The sequence below is a fragment of the Mixophyes fleayi genome, chromosome 6 (genome assembly GCF_038048845.1).
Source record: "Mixophyes fleayi isolate aMixFle1 chromosome 6, aMixFle1.hap1, whole genome shotgun sequence".
NCBI lineage: Eukaryota > Metazoa > Chordata > Amphibia > Anura > Limnodynastidae > Mixophyes > Mixophyes fleayi.
Window position 1 is genome coordinate 19,957,222 of NC_134407.1, and position 18,370 is coordinate 19,975,591.

General features: G+C 40.2%; 1 protein-coding gene across 5 annotated transcripts in view; it reads right to left on the reverse strand.

Annotated features, from left to right (window-relative positions):
* DHX32 (DEAH-box helicase 32 (putative)) overlaps positions 1-18,370 on the reverse strand; it is a 60,868-nt gene that overhangs the window by 6,809 nt on the left and 35,689 nt on the right. For 4 of the 5 annotated variants that reach the window (XM_075215989.1, XM_075215987.1, XM_075215985.1 and 1 more), the window contains 3 exons: positions 15,229-15,328; positions 13,396-13,554; positions 2,041-2,232 (listed from right to left, as the gene is read on the reverse strand). In XM_075215989.1, coding sequence (XP_075072090.1) covers positions 2,041-2,232; positions 13,396-13,554; positions 15,229-15,328 — 451 coding nt within the window. The remainder of the gene's footprint in view (positions 1-2,040; positions 2,233-13,395; positions 13,555-15,228; positions 15,329-18,370) is intronic. The other variant, XM_075215988.1, reaches the window with a different exon arrangement.

The following is an 18,370-nucleotide window of genomic DNA, read 5'->3' on the forward strand; positions in this document are numbered from 1 at the left end:
TGTACATTTATACCACTGCATCCCAGGACTGTATTCGGCTTTACAGCCACTGCCTGGCACTGTGTACTGATACCAATTCATTTCCTTATCAGTTCCCACCAGCTGTAATCAATGTAAACTGTTAAGTAGCAAGATTCTAACCAAGATACATGAACCTACATTTATCTATGTAAAACTTAATCTCTCATTTTACTGTCCAACATTTCTAGTTATTATCTAAAGCATTTTGTAGTGAAACACGACCATCTTCTTTCTTTAGAACACATTGGCATATGGCATCTGGGCCAAGGCATTTATCTTATTCTTGTTTCGACATATTGGGGGGAATTCAATTGGCCGCGTTACTGTAAAAAGTAACGTGGTCTGCACACAATTACTGTTATTATGGTAATAGTGCGCTCAAATACTGTTATTACGGTTATAGTGCGCTAAAATACCAATACGGTAGTTTCAATGCCGGATTTTTGCTCACAGTTCCCTGAGCTGCGAGCAGAAAGGCGGGTTAAATTTACCATAATAATGGTAATAGGTTTAACGCTGCGCTACCTTGGGGGTGGGGGGATTCAATGCCCCCCATTGTGACTTCTAATGTGTTGAACAAGTACCTAACCAGTCTACATGGGTTATTAAACAACACGCTTCCTTGAATGTTCCTCGTTGATGAACACATGTGAAAAGAAAGCATTTAAGAGGTCTATTTATGCACTTAATTTTTTAGGATTAGACTGACTTCAGCTGCTCAGTTTGTATAATTCCTGTACTTATTTTATATAGATTTTTGGTACATCTCATATATTTATCTTACGGCCACCTTACCAATAAACTCCAAAAGCTCTTTTCCCATAACATTTGTAATGCAGTCTTATTTAGCCACTCTGGTTTCAATTTATTCCTATCACTTATGTCGCTATAAAATATTTACCCATTTAATTGTCTTAAACATCTGTGTTTTTATTTAATAAAGTCACTATCTGTATTTTATCAACTTTCTGTATATTATACTTGATGACCTATAACAAATCACAATCAGAACTTTATTGGCGTCTTTATATATAGTTAGAATATTGATAATAAATAAAAATATTCTGTACTAATGCAAAGACAATGCAGTTATCATTGTTTCCATTGGATGGCAGTGTTCTATACATCATTACGCAATATCCTAGCAATCAACATGGCTATTGCCACTAAAGGATGGCAATCTAAAGAGAAGGCTCTGTGCAGATTTACTTATGTCCATAGATTTTACTGACACTTGTAGAAAAAAATAAACCATTTAAACCCGGCTTTATCCAATCCTCATCCATATGGAGAGCTCCAATTACTGCATTCACAGTAAAACTGAAAACCTGACCTTTCCCCACTTTTTCTTCTTTAAAATCAGATTACATCCACCCACAGCATTTCATAAACCCTAGTGTGCAGAATGTAATAAGCGCTAAACATACTTAGCAAACACAAGACAAATGGACCTGCTGGTATTATGTAAAGTTACACCGCTATTACATGAGCTTGACAAATGCCTAGGTGACATCCATTATATTGTGATAAACAGTACAGCGAGCAGAGATGTTACAATGCATCGCTTACAACTCCTAAGGCCTAGTTATGAAGACAATGATGTTTAATGCAGTTATTTTCTGCGTGCACCAATCCCGCCTTCCTTTATCAAGTTATACCATCATTACAGCGGATGGGAGATTTACAGCACTGGATAACAGCAGGACAATGCAATCTTCTGCAAATGAATGATCTGCGCAGAGAAATTTCCTGTAGGAAATATCTCTTTTACAGCATGGCGAGATTGCTATATTAGTGTCACCTGTTCTGATACTTTCATTGTCTTGCAGTTATCGGCAGTACACCTTTCCCTTGCATGCTAATACACGGTTAGAAGCTGTGTTTTCTCGCTCCCTTCCCCCCCCCCCTGCTAAATGCAGACTTCCTTTAAATCAGACACTGGGCTCCATGCACGGAGAACAGGAATTCCGCTGTTTAGCATGCACGATAGAGGTGACCATTGTTTTAGAGGTACAATACCTGTCACCATGGCAGCCAGTGTCAGCAGCTCATCCACACAGTCAAACTCGCAGGCAGCTAGAATAGATTTCGACAGCTGCGGATCCAGCGGAAATTCAGACATAATTATTCCAAATTCGGAGAGATTGCCGTCGTTGTCAAGTGCTGCCAGGTAATCCAAATCTTCCAAGGCCTGCATTAAACTTTCAGGGTCTATGGAGAATACAGATGTAAATAAATCATATTAGATTACGATGGACCACAATGGTAGAGTGCTTTTGAAAAGGACGTTTCCACCCGCAGACTACTTTAATTTATTGGTTTATACAGGCCCTCATGACACTTTTACTGAACACATTTCCGCATGATGTAAACGCACACAGGCGAGATAGTCGTTACCCTGGACATGTTGATATAAACCAATGACTAACAAGCACAGAAAAAAATAGATACAAAACGCAAAGTATTAAAGGGACGCTGTACAAATCAGTACATTAAAGTAATCTGAAGATGGAAGATCCCTTTTTACTGTGAAGATTAAAGTGACATTTTTCAGAGGACTCTGCGCAGAAATAAGATTTATAGCAATATTATAAGTGCAATACTGCACGCTGCCACATTACATCTTCCTGAGCAGAGAGTTTGTGCATCTATTTGACCTGTATTGTAGGAGCGCAGCTTTCACGCTGCGGTTATAGGGATCTGTGATCCGTACAAATCATCTACATTTTCAAAGCAGATTTCATGCAATCCATCAATGGGATGAACATAGACCACCAGAAGGTCAATGAGCACTAAAGGTCAGGTCCACCTTTTATTAAACACAAGTTCACACACATTTCTTATCTGCACTGATCACCACACGAAGAGGTCTGGATCTGCCATAGAACATGTTAATATTTGTATAATCTCCTGTACGTTATATCTGTATAACAAGCGAGTCCTAATGTCATCGCCTATAATTATGAGTTCTGATGTCATTACTTACATTACGGTGTTCATTAGGGAAAACTGTATTATAAAAGGAATTCACCCCTACTGTAAGTTATTAAGCATATTAGAAACAGTATCCAAAGATCGTGGTCACTTGTATAAAAACAACTTGTACATAGATTTGTATTTAAATAATAAATCTGACCTATCAATCTGCTCTGTGTCATACTGGTATGGTCTGCTTTATTTGATGTAAAGAAGTATACTCTATAGTACTATAGTGTATTTGTGTGGGGCTTTGTATAAAGTTTTTTGCGGGGGGGCGCCACTTTTTTAAAAATGCCTAGGGCGCCGTGGACCGTAGCACCGGCCCTGGGTGTTAATAGTTTATTTGTATCAATTAACAAAATGCAAAGTGAATGAACAGAAGAAAAATCTAAATCAAATCAATATTTGGTGTGACCACCCTTTGCCTTGATCAATTCTTCTAGATAGACTTGAACAAAGTCAGGGATCTTGTAGGATTATAGTCAGGTGTATGATTACCAATCATACCAAACAGGTGATAATATAATCATTTTCATATGTAGGTTGAAACAGTCATTAACTGAAACAGAAACAATTGTGTAGGAGACTTAAAACTGGGTGAGGAACAGCCAAACTCTGCTACAAAGGAGAGTTTGTGGAAGACAGTTTCATGTCACAGGTCATACAGTACAAAACTGAGCACAACAATAAGACACAAGGGGGGTGTATTCAATTGTCAGCGTTAACGCTGCAAAACGAGCGCTCGAAAAATATTACCGTTTATACGGTAATATTGCACGCGAAAACAGTTAATACGGTAGTTTACTCGCGGAATTTCAGCTCGCAGCAATTCCGCGAGTAATTACCGTATTAACGGTAAGATTTTTCGAGCGCTCGTTTTGCAGCGTTAACGCTGACAATTGAATACGCCCAAAGGTGTCCAACTTCAATGCAGAAGTCACAGCTAAGGAGCCCGGAATAGGTGAAACACACAATGGGGCATATTAATTACGATTCGCGGCCGCATGGGTCCCGGTACCTATGGGGTGCGCACAGAAATCTGCGATATTGCGCTACAATAATGACGCTTTATATGCACAGCCGCGCGGAATCACAGCCGCGAATCGGAATTGAATATGCCCCTATGTTTATTGATGGAAAGTACTAACCAGATGGTGTAGGAGAAAGCAAATACCAGGAACCTGGCTGATGCATAGAAACAGGTAATATGAAGAAATCACAGGGAACGGGTCAACCAGGAGCACAGCAGAGCAGATCAGGTATACTGCATCAGCAAGGTGTCTCCCAGGCAAAGATAAAGTAATTGCCATTTTTAAAACTAATACCTCCACTAATAAATTATATATATATATATATATATATATATATATATATATATATATATATATATATATATATATATATATATATTAATTACATATATATATATACACATACACCCATCATTAACAGACATCGGAGACAAGTTTAGTTTCCAAAACACAAAATTCAAAAACGGTGTCATATTTGTACAGTTTAGTGTTTGTATTCCATTGGTAGGTTTGCACCCATCGTTGTGCTTTCAACAGCGCGCTTAGTTGGTGCAATGTACATTGCATTGGTAGTATAGGCTGACGCTTAATTTGTACCATGCAAGAATAAATACATTTTTGGGTTAGGAAGAAGATGTACAGTCACATGCCCCCCCCCCCCCCCCCCCCCTTACCCAACTCTCCATCTGTTGTCGTTCATATAGATATGTTATCCTGTAACACAAATTACATTTTTGCACCTAGAATGCCCCAAACTGCCCCACTTCTACAGTCTACACCATCTTGATAAATGACCTTTGTTGTCCACCTCATTCTGTATCTCCTTATTCCCTTTAAGATAGCTATTTAAATCAGATTTTTTGGCAAATTTAAGACTTTTAATCTGATTGGTTGTTATAGGTTACAGCAGTGTTTTCCAGTTACCTGTGCATCAATATCCCCCACTGGGGCTTATTTAAAAACATGGCACTGTTTGCACCCACGTGCTGCAACCCACAGTAGCCAGATTGTGTCCCGTCTCTGGTGTAATTAGGAAAATGCAACTAAACACCAAGTTGCTATGAATTACACCAGATTTTCTACATGGCCCCTGCTGCAAAACTCTGTTTATGTCTCTGCATCCATCTCTAGTCTGGCAAGGAAAGGGTTAATGTAAGGACACATCTAACGAAGGTCGTGTGAATTAATTTAGAGACCTTTAGCTGTCATGTCCAATCTAATTTCATACGGTTCACGGAGCCCGAAAAGGGTAACAAGTTTGTCGCCTTTGTTCATTTCAATTACAACTTCGAATTAAATGTGCTACAGCGTGTATGCAAGGAGCATCTAGAGATTGTTCATGACATAACCATAACCCTTACTCATTTTTTCCCAGCTAAAAAAATTAGAAAAATGATACAGGTTTAATCGTAAGACTACACTTCAATAAAAAAAGAGAACAGTAAGCACTTATTCACAGTCATGTCAATGACCATAGCTTCTCCCCCTCCGCTCTGGGTAGGGAGTCTCGTTGCAGTTCAATTCCAAATATTGTTCAAATCACTTGCATATTTTTAATGTTGTACAGCAGAGTTCAGATATTATAGGTGGGCAATAATATACAGATGGAGTGGAGTTCAGTTCAAATGCTGCGCTGTTCCTGCTATAGTATATTCCAGTCAATGGACCATCCATGCATTTCAATGGGAAAAAAAATTTCAATAGAAAAAGTGATCACTAGAAAATTAATGCGATATTAAATATTTTAATAATGACTATTCAACAGTTCGAAATGTACAATGGGTCTCAAATAAGGCTAATGAAAATTTTAACTTTGTCTATTCGATAAGTAGCCCCAAAATAAGGTCTATGTTTTACACGGCATATTAAAGACAGACATTCTGCAGCCTCTTCTCCCAAGGATAGGTGGGCTTCCAGCTTATCTCCTCACACCTCTATAGCAGATGGTAAGTGACCGTATTCAGCCGGCTTGCTTAAACGTGCAACAAACCAACACGCATATCACCATGACAACCAAGACTTGTTGACTTTAGTGTGAACAGATTAAGCCAGACTCTAGAGTTTATTGCAAAGAAAACAAAATAAGCACTGGTGATAAAATAACTACCACTAAAACTGTGAGCTGCGGAAAACATTTATATATGCAATTTAATACATCCGACATATAAACCCTCATGTGAGGTTATCACATGCAGTACAAGAAAATGTAAAAAATAAAATATTAAAAACAATAAGTAAATGGAATATCCAATCCCAAATAGTAGCTTGAATATCCAATCCCAAGTAGGGAGTATTAGATGGCATGCAAATGATCCAACCTTGGAGACGTAGTAGATCTTCTTGTAATAATTATCACAAGTTGTAGAGTAAACCAGAATATCTGGGTCATTGTTTATCAAACTGCTGGTCACAGAAATAAGTTAAATTTTCTACATATTACTGCAATAATTCTGGATTGTTGATAAGAATTAGGATTTAAAATACAACAAGCTTCCCAGACATTAAATCCCATTATTGGGCCAAATTACAGCCTCCTTCCGCTCTGTCCTGGTTTGCTATTGAGTCCAAGCTTCTGAAACTTGAATCTCTCTCTAACCTCTGGGGACTCCCAAAACCAGCAAGAACACACCTGGCTAGACCCCTCCCCAACCTCTGATTCTCTACCAAGATCTGGGACAGATGTTAATCCATCCTTATTTCACAAACCCATACTTTCCCCGACCCCAGTATGGGATAATGTTAGCTTTACTCCAGGCCACCATGCTGCTCATAGTACATTCTACAAAATGACAGCTGCACCCACTCTATGGAATTCTCTCCCTCGCACAATAAGACTCTCCTCTGGTCTACAAGCTTTCAAGCGTTCTCTGAAAACCCACCTCTTACAATATTCCTCAGCCACCCTCTTAACCTCACTACATTACCCTATTGCCACCCGTTATACAACTACCCCTTGACCAACATTGTTGTGTGACAGGATCATTTAGCTTATGAGTTACTTTTACCTTTGCAGTCTGGCTGGGCAGACTGTAAATGTAGACTTAACCCCATGTGTCAAACTCCCATTGCCCCATAGATTGTAAGCTTGCGAGCAGGGCCCTCTCACCTCTTTGTCCGTTTTACCCAGTTTGTTTATTAGTTTACTATGTTTGTCCCCAATTGTAAAGCGCTACTGAATATGTTGGCGCTATATAAATAAATGATGATGATTGGTTGCTATAGGCAACATCTCCATTTTGTCAAACCCGCAGTTTAGTAAATATACCCCCCCCGGTCTTTACTGGAGATAATAAAGTAACAAACCCTAACAAAGGGTGAATGGACTGAAATATCTGTTAAAAAAAATATGTTTATAAAAAGTTATATGGGCAGAAAGAGTTCACCTAAAACATTAATAACTAGAAGCTCTGTGTGAAGTACGTTGGTGTGGGCTCAAGCTCTTGCCCACATTGAAAGTGACAGCTGTGGAGGGCATGCGTTAACGTTAATGCATTTTGCTTAAAGCTTTGTGGGTGGAAATTCCAGTACTAACAAGATCAATATTCCACTAATGAATGTTTTTTTGCCTAGAGAGTTAGGATGCTGTTTATCCACACAGTGCAGGAGCAACATTAGTCCTGAGAATTATTAACCCTCGAAGAGCCCAGGAGCACGCTTGTAATTGGTCATTACAGGAATCATATATATCCAGTAGATGGGGTCATCCTTGATTCCTCCCTCTCCTTCCTATGGGCAGCACAGTGGCTCAGTGGTTAGCACTTGTCTCACAGCACTGGGGTCATGAGTTCGATTCCCGACCATGGCCTTATCTGTGTGGAGTTTGTATGTTCTTTGCTTTCTGGGATATATTTATTAATCACTTTTTACATAAAAATCCCCAATGTCACATCTTTAAGTATAGTTCAAATGTATTAATAGGGCATCGCAGCAGATACTGCAGTCTATGGGGATTGCTATTTTGCACAATTTAACAAGTTACGAAAATCTCTGATTTGCGGAACTTGTGCCCGATGGCTGACGCCATCAATGGAGTTAGCCATTGAAGCCTATGGGGAGAGCATTGTGGTAGAGGGATCTCGGATGCCTCACCGCATCTCACCTGCTCTCTCCTCCTGTCACTACCACAAAGGTGGCCACTTCGCTATAGTCACCATAGAGGACATAGGAGACCAGTCTTCAGTCATGAAAATCTGCTGTTCCTAGGGAAGACTTTTAATAAATAGTCACAATATTTTTTTCCTTCTCTTTGTGACAAGGAATCAAACTGATCGTGTTTAAAATGCGGTCCATAAAAAAATATGCCCCATTATCTCATAAACAAAGTCTAATATATGCGCTCCCTCTGTACTGTTCTAGAAGTGAAAATCCCTTTAAATTAAGGTTTTCAAACCACAAGTGCAGGGTTCAGTGGGGTTGACCAACTCACCATTATGCCAAAGATAAATGGATTTGGCTTATTAAAGTGATAAGTGTATCAGTATAATCTGTAATAAACATGCAGCATTAAGCAGGAATTCCCTTCTCAAATCACTTCCCGAGAACTCCGCACAGCTGCCTTCAGAGAATACCCAGATTTCCACATAAAAGTACTGTACAGTGTTTTTCCAGGGATACACAGAGCAGAGAGCAATCTGTTTAACAAGACCCCCTGAGGCACAGAAACCAACATGAAAGCAGTGACATTAAAGCTGCAATTTTTTTTTTTTTTTTTTTCAAGTTTCTTTTGGATGGAGGAATTTCACTCGAACCTTTTTCAGGGTTAAGCCAAGTTATCAGAGTACCGGGCTGACACTCAAATACTTCATTCCGTGTAATAACATTGAAGGGGAGAGGAAAATATCATTAGGATTATAAATACACATTTTTCAGAAAGGGCTGGAAAAAGTATAAAAACTAAATTGTGCTTTATCCTACTATTATGTTACTACTGACAGTGAAACGGAGAAGACTTCAATTACAAACCCTTATATTGGCAGCACAGTGGCTCAGTGGTTAGCACTTCTGCCTTACAGCACTGGGGGTCATGAGTTCGATTCCCGACCATGGCCTTATCTGTGAGGAATTTGTATGTTCTCCCCGTGTTTGCGTGGGTTTCCTCCCACACTCCAAAAACATACTGGTAGGTTAATTGGCTGCTAACAATATTGACCCTAGTCTGTGTGTGCTAGAAAAATTAGACTGTAAGCTCCAATGGGGCAGGGACTCATGTGAGTGAGTTCTCTGTACAGCGCTGCAAAATTAGTGGCGCTATATAAATAAATGATGATGATTTATAATACCGTACTTCAATCTCCAAAAAGCTATGTCCCCAATTGTACAGCTGGAGCTTGGTGTGGGGGACATTTAGGAAAACTGGTGCATGGCTAACTGTGGCTATGGGTTACAGGACCTTATCCTGCACCGTTTTTTATAAATGTCTCCCACCTGTTATCTGGGAGTTATAGTCGAACAACTGAAGAACTACTTGTTTATAGTCATATTTCACAACCAACAGTAGTTGATGGTAAAGCAGCAATCCAACATAGAATTGTTTCTTTAAATAGCAAGTTAAGTACTTTTTAAAGCAAAGCATACATCAGCATTCTAAGCTATCCTCCTGCAAATCATTATTTAGTTTTCAAAAGCTCTCTGGGTGGCAAACAAACATAGCTGCCAGATACAGCCACAGTCGGTCTGCTACACAGACACAGGCTCACAGCATGTCATGTGACGACAGAGGGGGGAGGGAGGATGTCACAGTGCAGACAGAGCTCAGACGGGCAAACCAAAACCTCTCTGCTCACCACACCATGTGCTATGTGACTGTGGTTGCTATGGTAATCCAGAATCATAAATGGCCTGAATTATTAAAAAAAAACAAAAAAAAAAAAACAGGAAAGAAAGATGGAAAACGCTAAATTCCAACATTCTTCTTAAGCCTGCCGCAGTGATGTTAAAAAACACACCTGATTTTTCATGGGATTGTTGCCATATAAGCCATTTTATTGTAATTTTCCTATAAAGTGTTAAGTAAACATATGAGCCTAAATAATCACATACAATATTTATCCTGCCTGGAAGCACAGCCAAGGAAAAACATTAAACTTAAGCAATCTCACACAGAATTACGTACGTTACATATATTGCTGGGGGTCTGCACATCTCTATTTCTGATCCAGACTGGGTCCCAATATATCACCGTTTAGTGTTTGGCATGATAGTGGGGTGGATGAATTGGAACCACAATCAGGTAACAGAACAGATTACACAGACGACCACCTGCTGTGCCCTGTACCAGGAACCTGTGCATTGAACTAAAGGAAAACGGAGAGAACCACAAGACAGGAAGGATCTGACAGACTGACAGCCGGCTACTGATTGAATGGCTGCAACATTTGTTCAGGAGACAGCTGCTGTGTCTGTCAGATTCCTCCAGCAGCTCTACAGCAGAGGGGTCCTAGGACAAGTGATTACAGCGACAGCTACATGGGAGTTTCCAGGGAATCCCTTTATTACATTATCTGGTAGAACAGGGCATTTGTGTAGGACCCGTTTCACAGAACAGCAACCCAAGGTGGAGCGGGCAAGGCTGGTACAGCAAGCACTGAACCAGGGCCGTAGCAGAATCATTGTATAGGGTACAGTCCCGCTACAAATATATTTTGTTTTCCTCTTGAACTGTCAAATCAATCGCTGCATCAATAAATTATTACACATCCAGACGGGACACTTTTTTCTACTGGCCCTATGTTGCTATGGATATAGAGATGGCTTTGATCATTGCTTCCTAGGAAAGTTCAGCAGAAACATAGTATCACTGGTGTACTGTTCATATTCCATCATGTACACACACACACTGTAATCCAATATAGGGACAAGTGACATCCTCTTTCAGTATACCACATGCATTAGTGCCAAGTTTATAATGGATGGTTGAGCAAGACACCTAAATTAACTAGAGGAAGAGGCAGGAGAATTACATAGGTAGGTAGAGCCTCAAGTGCCCAACATTCAGAGGTCGCACCTGGGTGTCCCATCTGAAAACTGGACAGTATCTGGTTTATATATTTGGTGATAACTTCAAGCAAATTAAGTTACCTTTTTTGTAGACACTTCATCATCATCATCATCATCATCACCATTTATTTATATAGCTCCACTGATTTTGCAGCGCTGCACAGAGAACTCATTCACATCAGTCCCTGCCCTATTGGAGCTTACAGTCTAAATTCCCTAACATACACACAGACAGAGAGAGACTAGGGTCAATTTTGATAGCAGCCAATTAACCTACTAGTATGTTTTTGGAGTGTGGGAGGAAACCGGAGCACCCGGAGGGAACCCACAAAAACACAGGGAGAACATACAAACTCCACACAGATAAGGCCATGGTCGGGAATTGAACTCATGACCCCAGTGCTGTGAGGCAGAAGTGCTGACCACTAAGCCACCGTGCTGCCCACTTTATTTAGAAAGGAAACTGAAAAGAGAAAGTACAATAAAACAGCCCAATACCAACACACAAATGGGAAATTATCATTTTAAGCTCAGTGATGTCACTGAATCTCAGTGATTTGATAAGCTGTTTCCTCATCAATGGCTCCACTGTAGGCAGGCAGCTGGTACACTTTAAGTACTAAACATTTCCCTGTATTCCAACACACTATATTAAACATCACACCATATCAGCAGGAGATCCTCACCTGCTTCTCTCCTAACTACGTCCTAATCACAGGCTGCTCGGGTTTACCGGGAAACGGCGAATGAACCTTTGACGTGATCTCATGCTGATATTTATACAGCTTGACTGACAAGACTATATATACTTTATAAGTGCATATTACTAAACACCTGCGACATGTCAAATCCTAAACTATGAATAAAAAATGAGTAACGTAATTAGTGCTATTTCCACACACTGCGCTGCTGATTAATAAATTCACATTGAAGAGTTTTTCTCACAAATCTTTAATACATAAGATCTCATCGGTTGGGAAGACGGCAATATCTTATTCTATACGATCTATAACCCCGTAGATAAAATAAAGTCCGTCAGTAAAACAACTAGAGACCCTCACTCCTCGCAGTAACAATGTCACCGCAAAATCCCTGTATTGATCATTTAAAAAGGAAGAAAGTGTAATGATGTAATGAGTGAGCTGTGTTTACAGCAGTAAACAGCAATAAACAATTTAAAATGTATGGGGTAGATATACTTTCGTTGAGAATTGCAGTTTGTTTTACTATTACATTTTGTTATATAAAAATGGGGATTCAAAAAGTAGAAAAAGGGTAATGGGGAGCGGGCAAACTGCAGACTTAAATAGCATTAAACACTGGTTACAATAATAGTAAAAGTTGCATCTTTAAATATCTGCTCAGGAGGGTAACATTTGTCTACTTTGCTTCACACCGGAGCAGCGCTGAAGCCAAAGTCTTTTCATAGATTGCCTCTTGCAGTCTGCTAGGTAACAGCTTACAGATTGTTGGATAAAGATTGTTGGTGGATAAAGAGGAAGTGAGGTCACAGCAGGTCAAACTGATATGTACGGCTTTGTCATGTGGGGTTCTGTCCACCGCTACCCATCGTCTACACCTAATTTTGGGGGGCGAAGCAAACATGCCATCAGTCTTGATGAGACTGCAGTGGAAACTACTGCAAGACTAATCAGTGGCTTTTGCATGCTTTATAGAAATTAATTTCTGTGTGTGGGGTTACTTTGGTTATCATTATTAATCAGATATTACAGTAGAAATTGTAATAGGTGACTGACTAGGGTCACATCAACATCTTGTTATCAATCTATCAAAAGAAATGTAGAAGTGGATAGAACTTGTAGTTTGTGAGACCACTGGAGTGCTCACAGCAGCACAGAGTATTCTATGAGAGGGCAATGCCGATTTTGAAGGGTCCACTTATGTGATTATGCAGAAGTAGTGCCATGATCAAGAAGGGGGGGGGGGTAGGTGTGGAGGCAACAGGAAGCTACAGACTGAATAACTATTGAAAGTAGCAGGGTCTCCCAACAGCACAGAGTAGTGATGTCAAACATATACTGGAAATGTCCAATTAGTGAACGTGGTTTAGCTTTTGTGAACTCCCCACATGCCGGACTAGACTCTCCCCAAGAATCAAATCTTTCAAGAGCACTCTCAAAGCCCACCTCTTTACTACAGCTTATGCTGCCCCCTCCTGACACTAATTCGTACCAGTTACAGTCCCAATCTCTACTCTGAGCGGTGATATCGGATCGGTAATGAACTACCTACCATCACCCCCCTCCTCTCCACCCACCCTTGGGCAAGATTGTAGTGGTGTCATAATAATGCAATAAAGAAAGTTAAAAAGTTTCAAGTCTATCTTTATGTCCCTGTCAAAGGGTACCTGGTCTGTTAATAAATTCACAGTGGGCCAAACCCGCTATATCCATCCTCTTCAGAAACAAAACCATTGAAGTCAAGTTGGATTCTTCAACTTTTGGAGTCAGATAGGTTTTCATGTCATTCTGGGCAAACTCCTCGGAGTACAGACAGAAGAGTTTCCCTGCGGGAGGAAGTCAGATCATTGGTTCATTGCGTAGAAGACAAGGAACATGATGACAACATTACCTTCTGTTACTTTCTAATAACGTAATGTAAGCGTCGAGCTATTACAGGTAATATATAGGAAGTAACGATGGGACCGATTTAGATTTAAGAACAAATGCAGCTACTGGGAGCAAAACTGGCATCTGGAAAATCAGTGTGAGCTGTAGGGGGAGGGGGGATATAAAACAAAACCGGATTTAGATGTGCGAGGTTGTACAATGTAGAGTAGAACTGGACAGTATGTGCGTCTACACGTTACATGAATGTTTTACATCAGTCCCTGTCCTATTGGCACTTCTAGTAAATGTTCAACCACAAAATCACACAGGAACTTGACCATAATATCGCTGCGGTCGGAATACAATACCAACCACTGTGTCGGCCCTCTACACACAGTGATAAAGGATAGCAGCACTATATACAAAATCAAAAAAGAATAATAAAGGAAAAATAGGGCAAATACAGAAGTATCTATGACCAAAGTAATACCGTTAGTATACGGATAAACCAGCGAGTACATACACAACTACCGGGAGTCGTTTACCAATATTAAATACAGAATAAATACAATGTTGGCTCCAAGGTATCTGCTCTGATTATTACATAGCCAGTATGTGGTACTTCACTACCTGGAATGCTTTAGTAAAAAACCTGTAGCAGAACCATAGATAACGCTGTTCCAAAACACGCACATACACAAAACACATATTGCAGTTACTGCACTACCGTCTGCCCGAGAACATGCATGAGATGATAGAAGGAATAGTATTACAGCATATAGTGGGGTAATGTGTAGGAGGAGGACTCATCTCAGTCCAATGCAAAATGGCCCAACTCATAACGGAGTCAAACAAGACTAAAGATGAGTAACACTCAACTGCGGAGATCCATTCTTATACTGGGATTGGGTCGAAATGTCGACATATACAGAGTCTACACATTCAAAATGTGTCAACATATACAAAGTCTACACATTCAAAATGTGGACATATACAAAGTCTACACATTCAAAATGTCGACATAAGTAGATGTTAAAAATAGACCAAAAAAACAACTACTACTCCACCCCAAACTGCTTAACCAATCCTAGTGCTGCCAGACAAGACTGGTACAACCAAAATCGTGATGTGTGTATATGGGGATGGGGGAGGGGTGGTGTGGACAATACCCCAAATTTTATTACCAGCTGAGGCTGGTAGCACTATAGCAGGGAAACTCGCAGCATGGGGTCCCCCTGCTCAGCACAGGGCTGCATTTCCTAAGGAGATCGGGACCGCAAAAGCAGCAGCTTCACGTATATATTCGTGTTAGTGGAAAATGCTCCGTGTGGCGGCAATATAAATACTGCATGAGTGACATTATATTACTCAGCGTTTTAGGTGCCCCCTAACCAATGGTGCCTTAGGCAACTGCCAAGGTTTGCCTAATGTTAGCCCCAACCGCAGCTAAGGCCAATCACTCCAATGGAAAAAGCTATGCTACTGATCTCTCTAATTGCTGCAAATTCATCATCTGGTCAGCTAAGTTCCTCTATAGGGCTAGAGACTGAGACTTCAACTCCTGACACACATCTCACAGTAAGTTTGCAGAGCAATTATTACATTTCTTTTCCAGATATTGTTTTTTTCACCTGCAGGACGAGAGCCCAGAATCTGCTTCCTCAGCTCGGCACGAATCTTACTGATTGGCTGCGTGATGAGAGACTCTGCCCGGATCCTGGTGTTATATACCTAAAAGAGGAAAGATCAAAAATAAATAGAAAACACTAAAGGAAGCGATATTAAAAAAATCTTACAGGCAGTTTCATTTGTTCGTTGTAGGTGCCTTCAGCAATGGAACAAATACAAAGCAGAAATATTGATAGAAGTCCCGGGGAAACCATCCATTCTCTACAAGAGACTAGTTCACAGAGGTATTCCATCTATGTAACTCAGGCTGAAAAAAAATATTATACATAGGATACTTTTGAACAGTGTTACCAAGCAGTGCTCCGTGCTTTAATGGTGTAACTAGTTCAGTGAACAATATGGCAATGTGTAGGTGATAAAACTAATTCAATCTGGCTTGGTGTGGGCGAGCTCTCGTATACGGACATAAAACAAGCACCAACCCCTTTCTTGCCAAGTCATGCCCACACCCAGTCATCTCGATACTGTACCTCTAAGATATCCTGCTACAATACCATTGTAATGTACGCCAACGCTACCGCCGCACAGTGATCTGGCCTAGATACTCCTGTGCTAAAGTCAATCTCATTAATGCAATACAGCTGGTGGTGCACTCATTTCATATATGAAATACTAGCAACCAGCAGGATGAACATTGAAAAGCGGAATTAAAATTACTGTACCCCAGCTCGTCAAATTCCCAATTCAATCCTCTCGGCGCACCGTATGTCATATTAACCAGACATATGCCGCAGGGCAGTGTGTGTACATATTATCACTTGTAGTGATTGATGGCTACAGGCTTGCCTAGAGAGAGAGAGGATGACAATTGAGATCGATATGCACTAATGTAAACTAGAGAAACTGCAGCCTACGAGGTATTTCGATAAAGTGGATGGCGGTGGCCGGCTATCATCATTGAAGGAGCCAAGCTGAGCTACACAAACCGCTTCAGTCTCTCAGTCATTAGTTTCCCGTTGCTCAATGCTCTTCTGCGCTCATTAGTTTCACAGTTACTTGGTGCAGCCTGACGTGGTTCATTTTATGACCCACAAGGCGCTACAAGGAAATATCACAAGCAATTGTGACTGTCAGCCCGATAAACACAAAGGGGAGAGAGAGTAAACAGACAGATTATACTATTTTTCCTTTTAGATTACAGTTGGATTGTCTACGGTATAAATCATTCTACTTAAATGTGCCACAGACATTGTATGTTTCAGTCGACTGAATGTTGAAAACAGAAATTAACTTTAATATTCCTCAGTAATACTTTCTTCTCATGGTTTAGGATAGAGTTTTCTTTCATTTAAAAGTTACACCGGCTCTTTTATCCTCCTTGATTCTTTACTATTTGTCTAATACAAATAAATATTGAAATAAAGGTTTTTAAATGTTCCTGTTGCAGGAATGTTCCTAGATCATACAGAGGGGTTACCAAATCCACAGGCAGGGCCTGAGTCATTAAGGAGAGGAAAGCTTAAAAAATGAGTAACATTGCACCTGGGCAAAACCATGTTGCATTGGAGGGGGAGGCAAGTTTAAAATGTGGGGACAGATTTATAGCTGGGGTAGGGAATGTCCTAGATCTACTTTAAATTTAAGTGTAAAAATAAAGCTAACAAGTATTTGTGTGCTACATGAAAAAACAGTCAGTATTTAACTTATTGCAAAATAATAAACTAATTTGCAGCCCTTGCATTGTAACATGGCTTGTCCAGGAGCAAAATTACTCCTTTTTTTGCCTTACTCCTCTTAATGACTTAGGCCCGCAGAGTTTAGCTTGCTTACACAGCCATTGTTTCTATCATTGTCCCATAACAACAATATTCACGTGCGATTAGCTTCACATAGTTCGACAGCTTGGGATAGGGTATAGAGCATTGTTGGCTAACCTGTGACACTCCAGTTGTTGGGAAACTACAAGTCCCAGCATGCTTTGCAAATATATAGCAGCTTATTGCTGGAAGGGTATGCTGGGACTTGTAGTTTCACAACACCTGGAGTGTCACAGGTTAGCCAACACTGGTATAGAGGTAGGAGTCCACCAGATACGAAAGAACGTTATTAGGCTGTGTTCAGATCCAAGTCAGTGGCTAGGATGGTGCACATGGCCTGTTCAGATGGGTAACAAGAATATATATCTGCTGCCAGGCTAGACACAATCAAGAAAGCAACATTTAAGGTGAAATTGTGCCTATCCTCAGGATAATGCCACATGGATGTTTCCTCTTCTTAGTGAATTGATATTGTTAATTCGTTGTGTCCTTAGAGCATGACATTGGTTTGTGCAAAGACAGAAGTTCCACCTACAGAAAGTCTGTTTCTGCCTTATTTGGTCTCTTCAGTGCACGAGGGGCTGCCCAGGTAGCTTGAATTGAATTGTTTTAACAAGGCAGTCTTCTACGTTTCACAATTTCATTTTAATAGCCAAAATATATTGCTACTTTATAATAAAAAAAGATGTTTTACAGAATAACTAAACAACTTATTTAAACATTCATTCAAAACTACCGCAGAAGCACGTTCTGTTAATGTGTCAACAGAGAAAGTGGCGAAACCTGAAAGTTTCGGTGATGAAAGGTAGCTGGCACCGATGATCTCCACGGTTAGAAATTACACAGCAATTTACTAATTGAACTAATTGTACCCTTCTTTGTCAGGCCTGGCAGTGGGAGTCTGTGCTGATGTTTGGCTCTGTAAATCAGCAACGAGGAACAGCATTTTCTCCACTGAAACATGTAGGTATGGTTTGAGAATGACATCACTGTTCATCAGTTAAAGAACGAGTTTTCTGTGCCTGGATCTGGGCTCGGCCTCGTAGATCAGAATAGAATACTGCGAGGTACTTGTAGTCTGTAGATGGTCCGTGCCATGAGTCAATGCATCTTTATTTCCATATTCATGGTGCCAGCTATTTAGTACTTTCAACATAATTTAAGTGAAGGAAAACTATACTGTGTCTGAGCAACAGCGACATAAATTAATCTACTACACTTCTAAATCTAAATATCACCACTTCTAAGAGAAGAAGAGATTACAGGACATCAAATGTGCACATAGGGCACTTAGTAACAGCAATATTCAGTCCTGAGAGTACTGCCA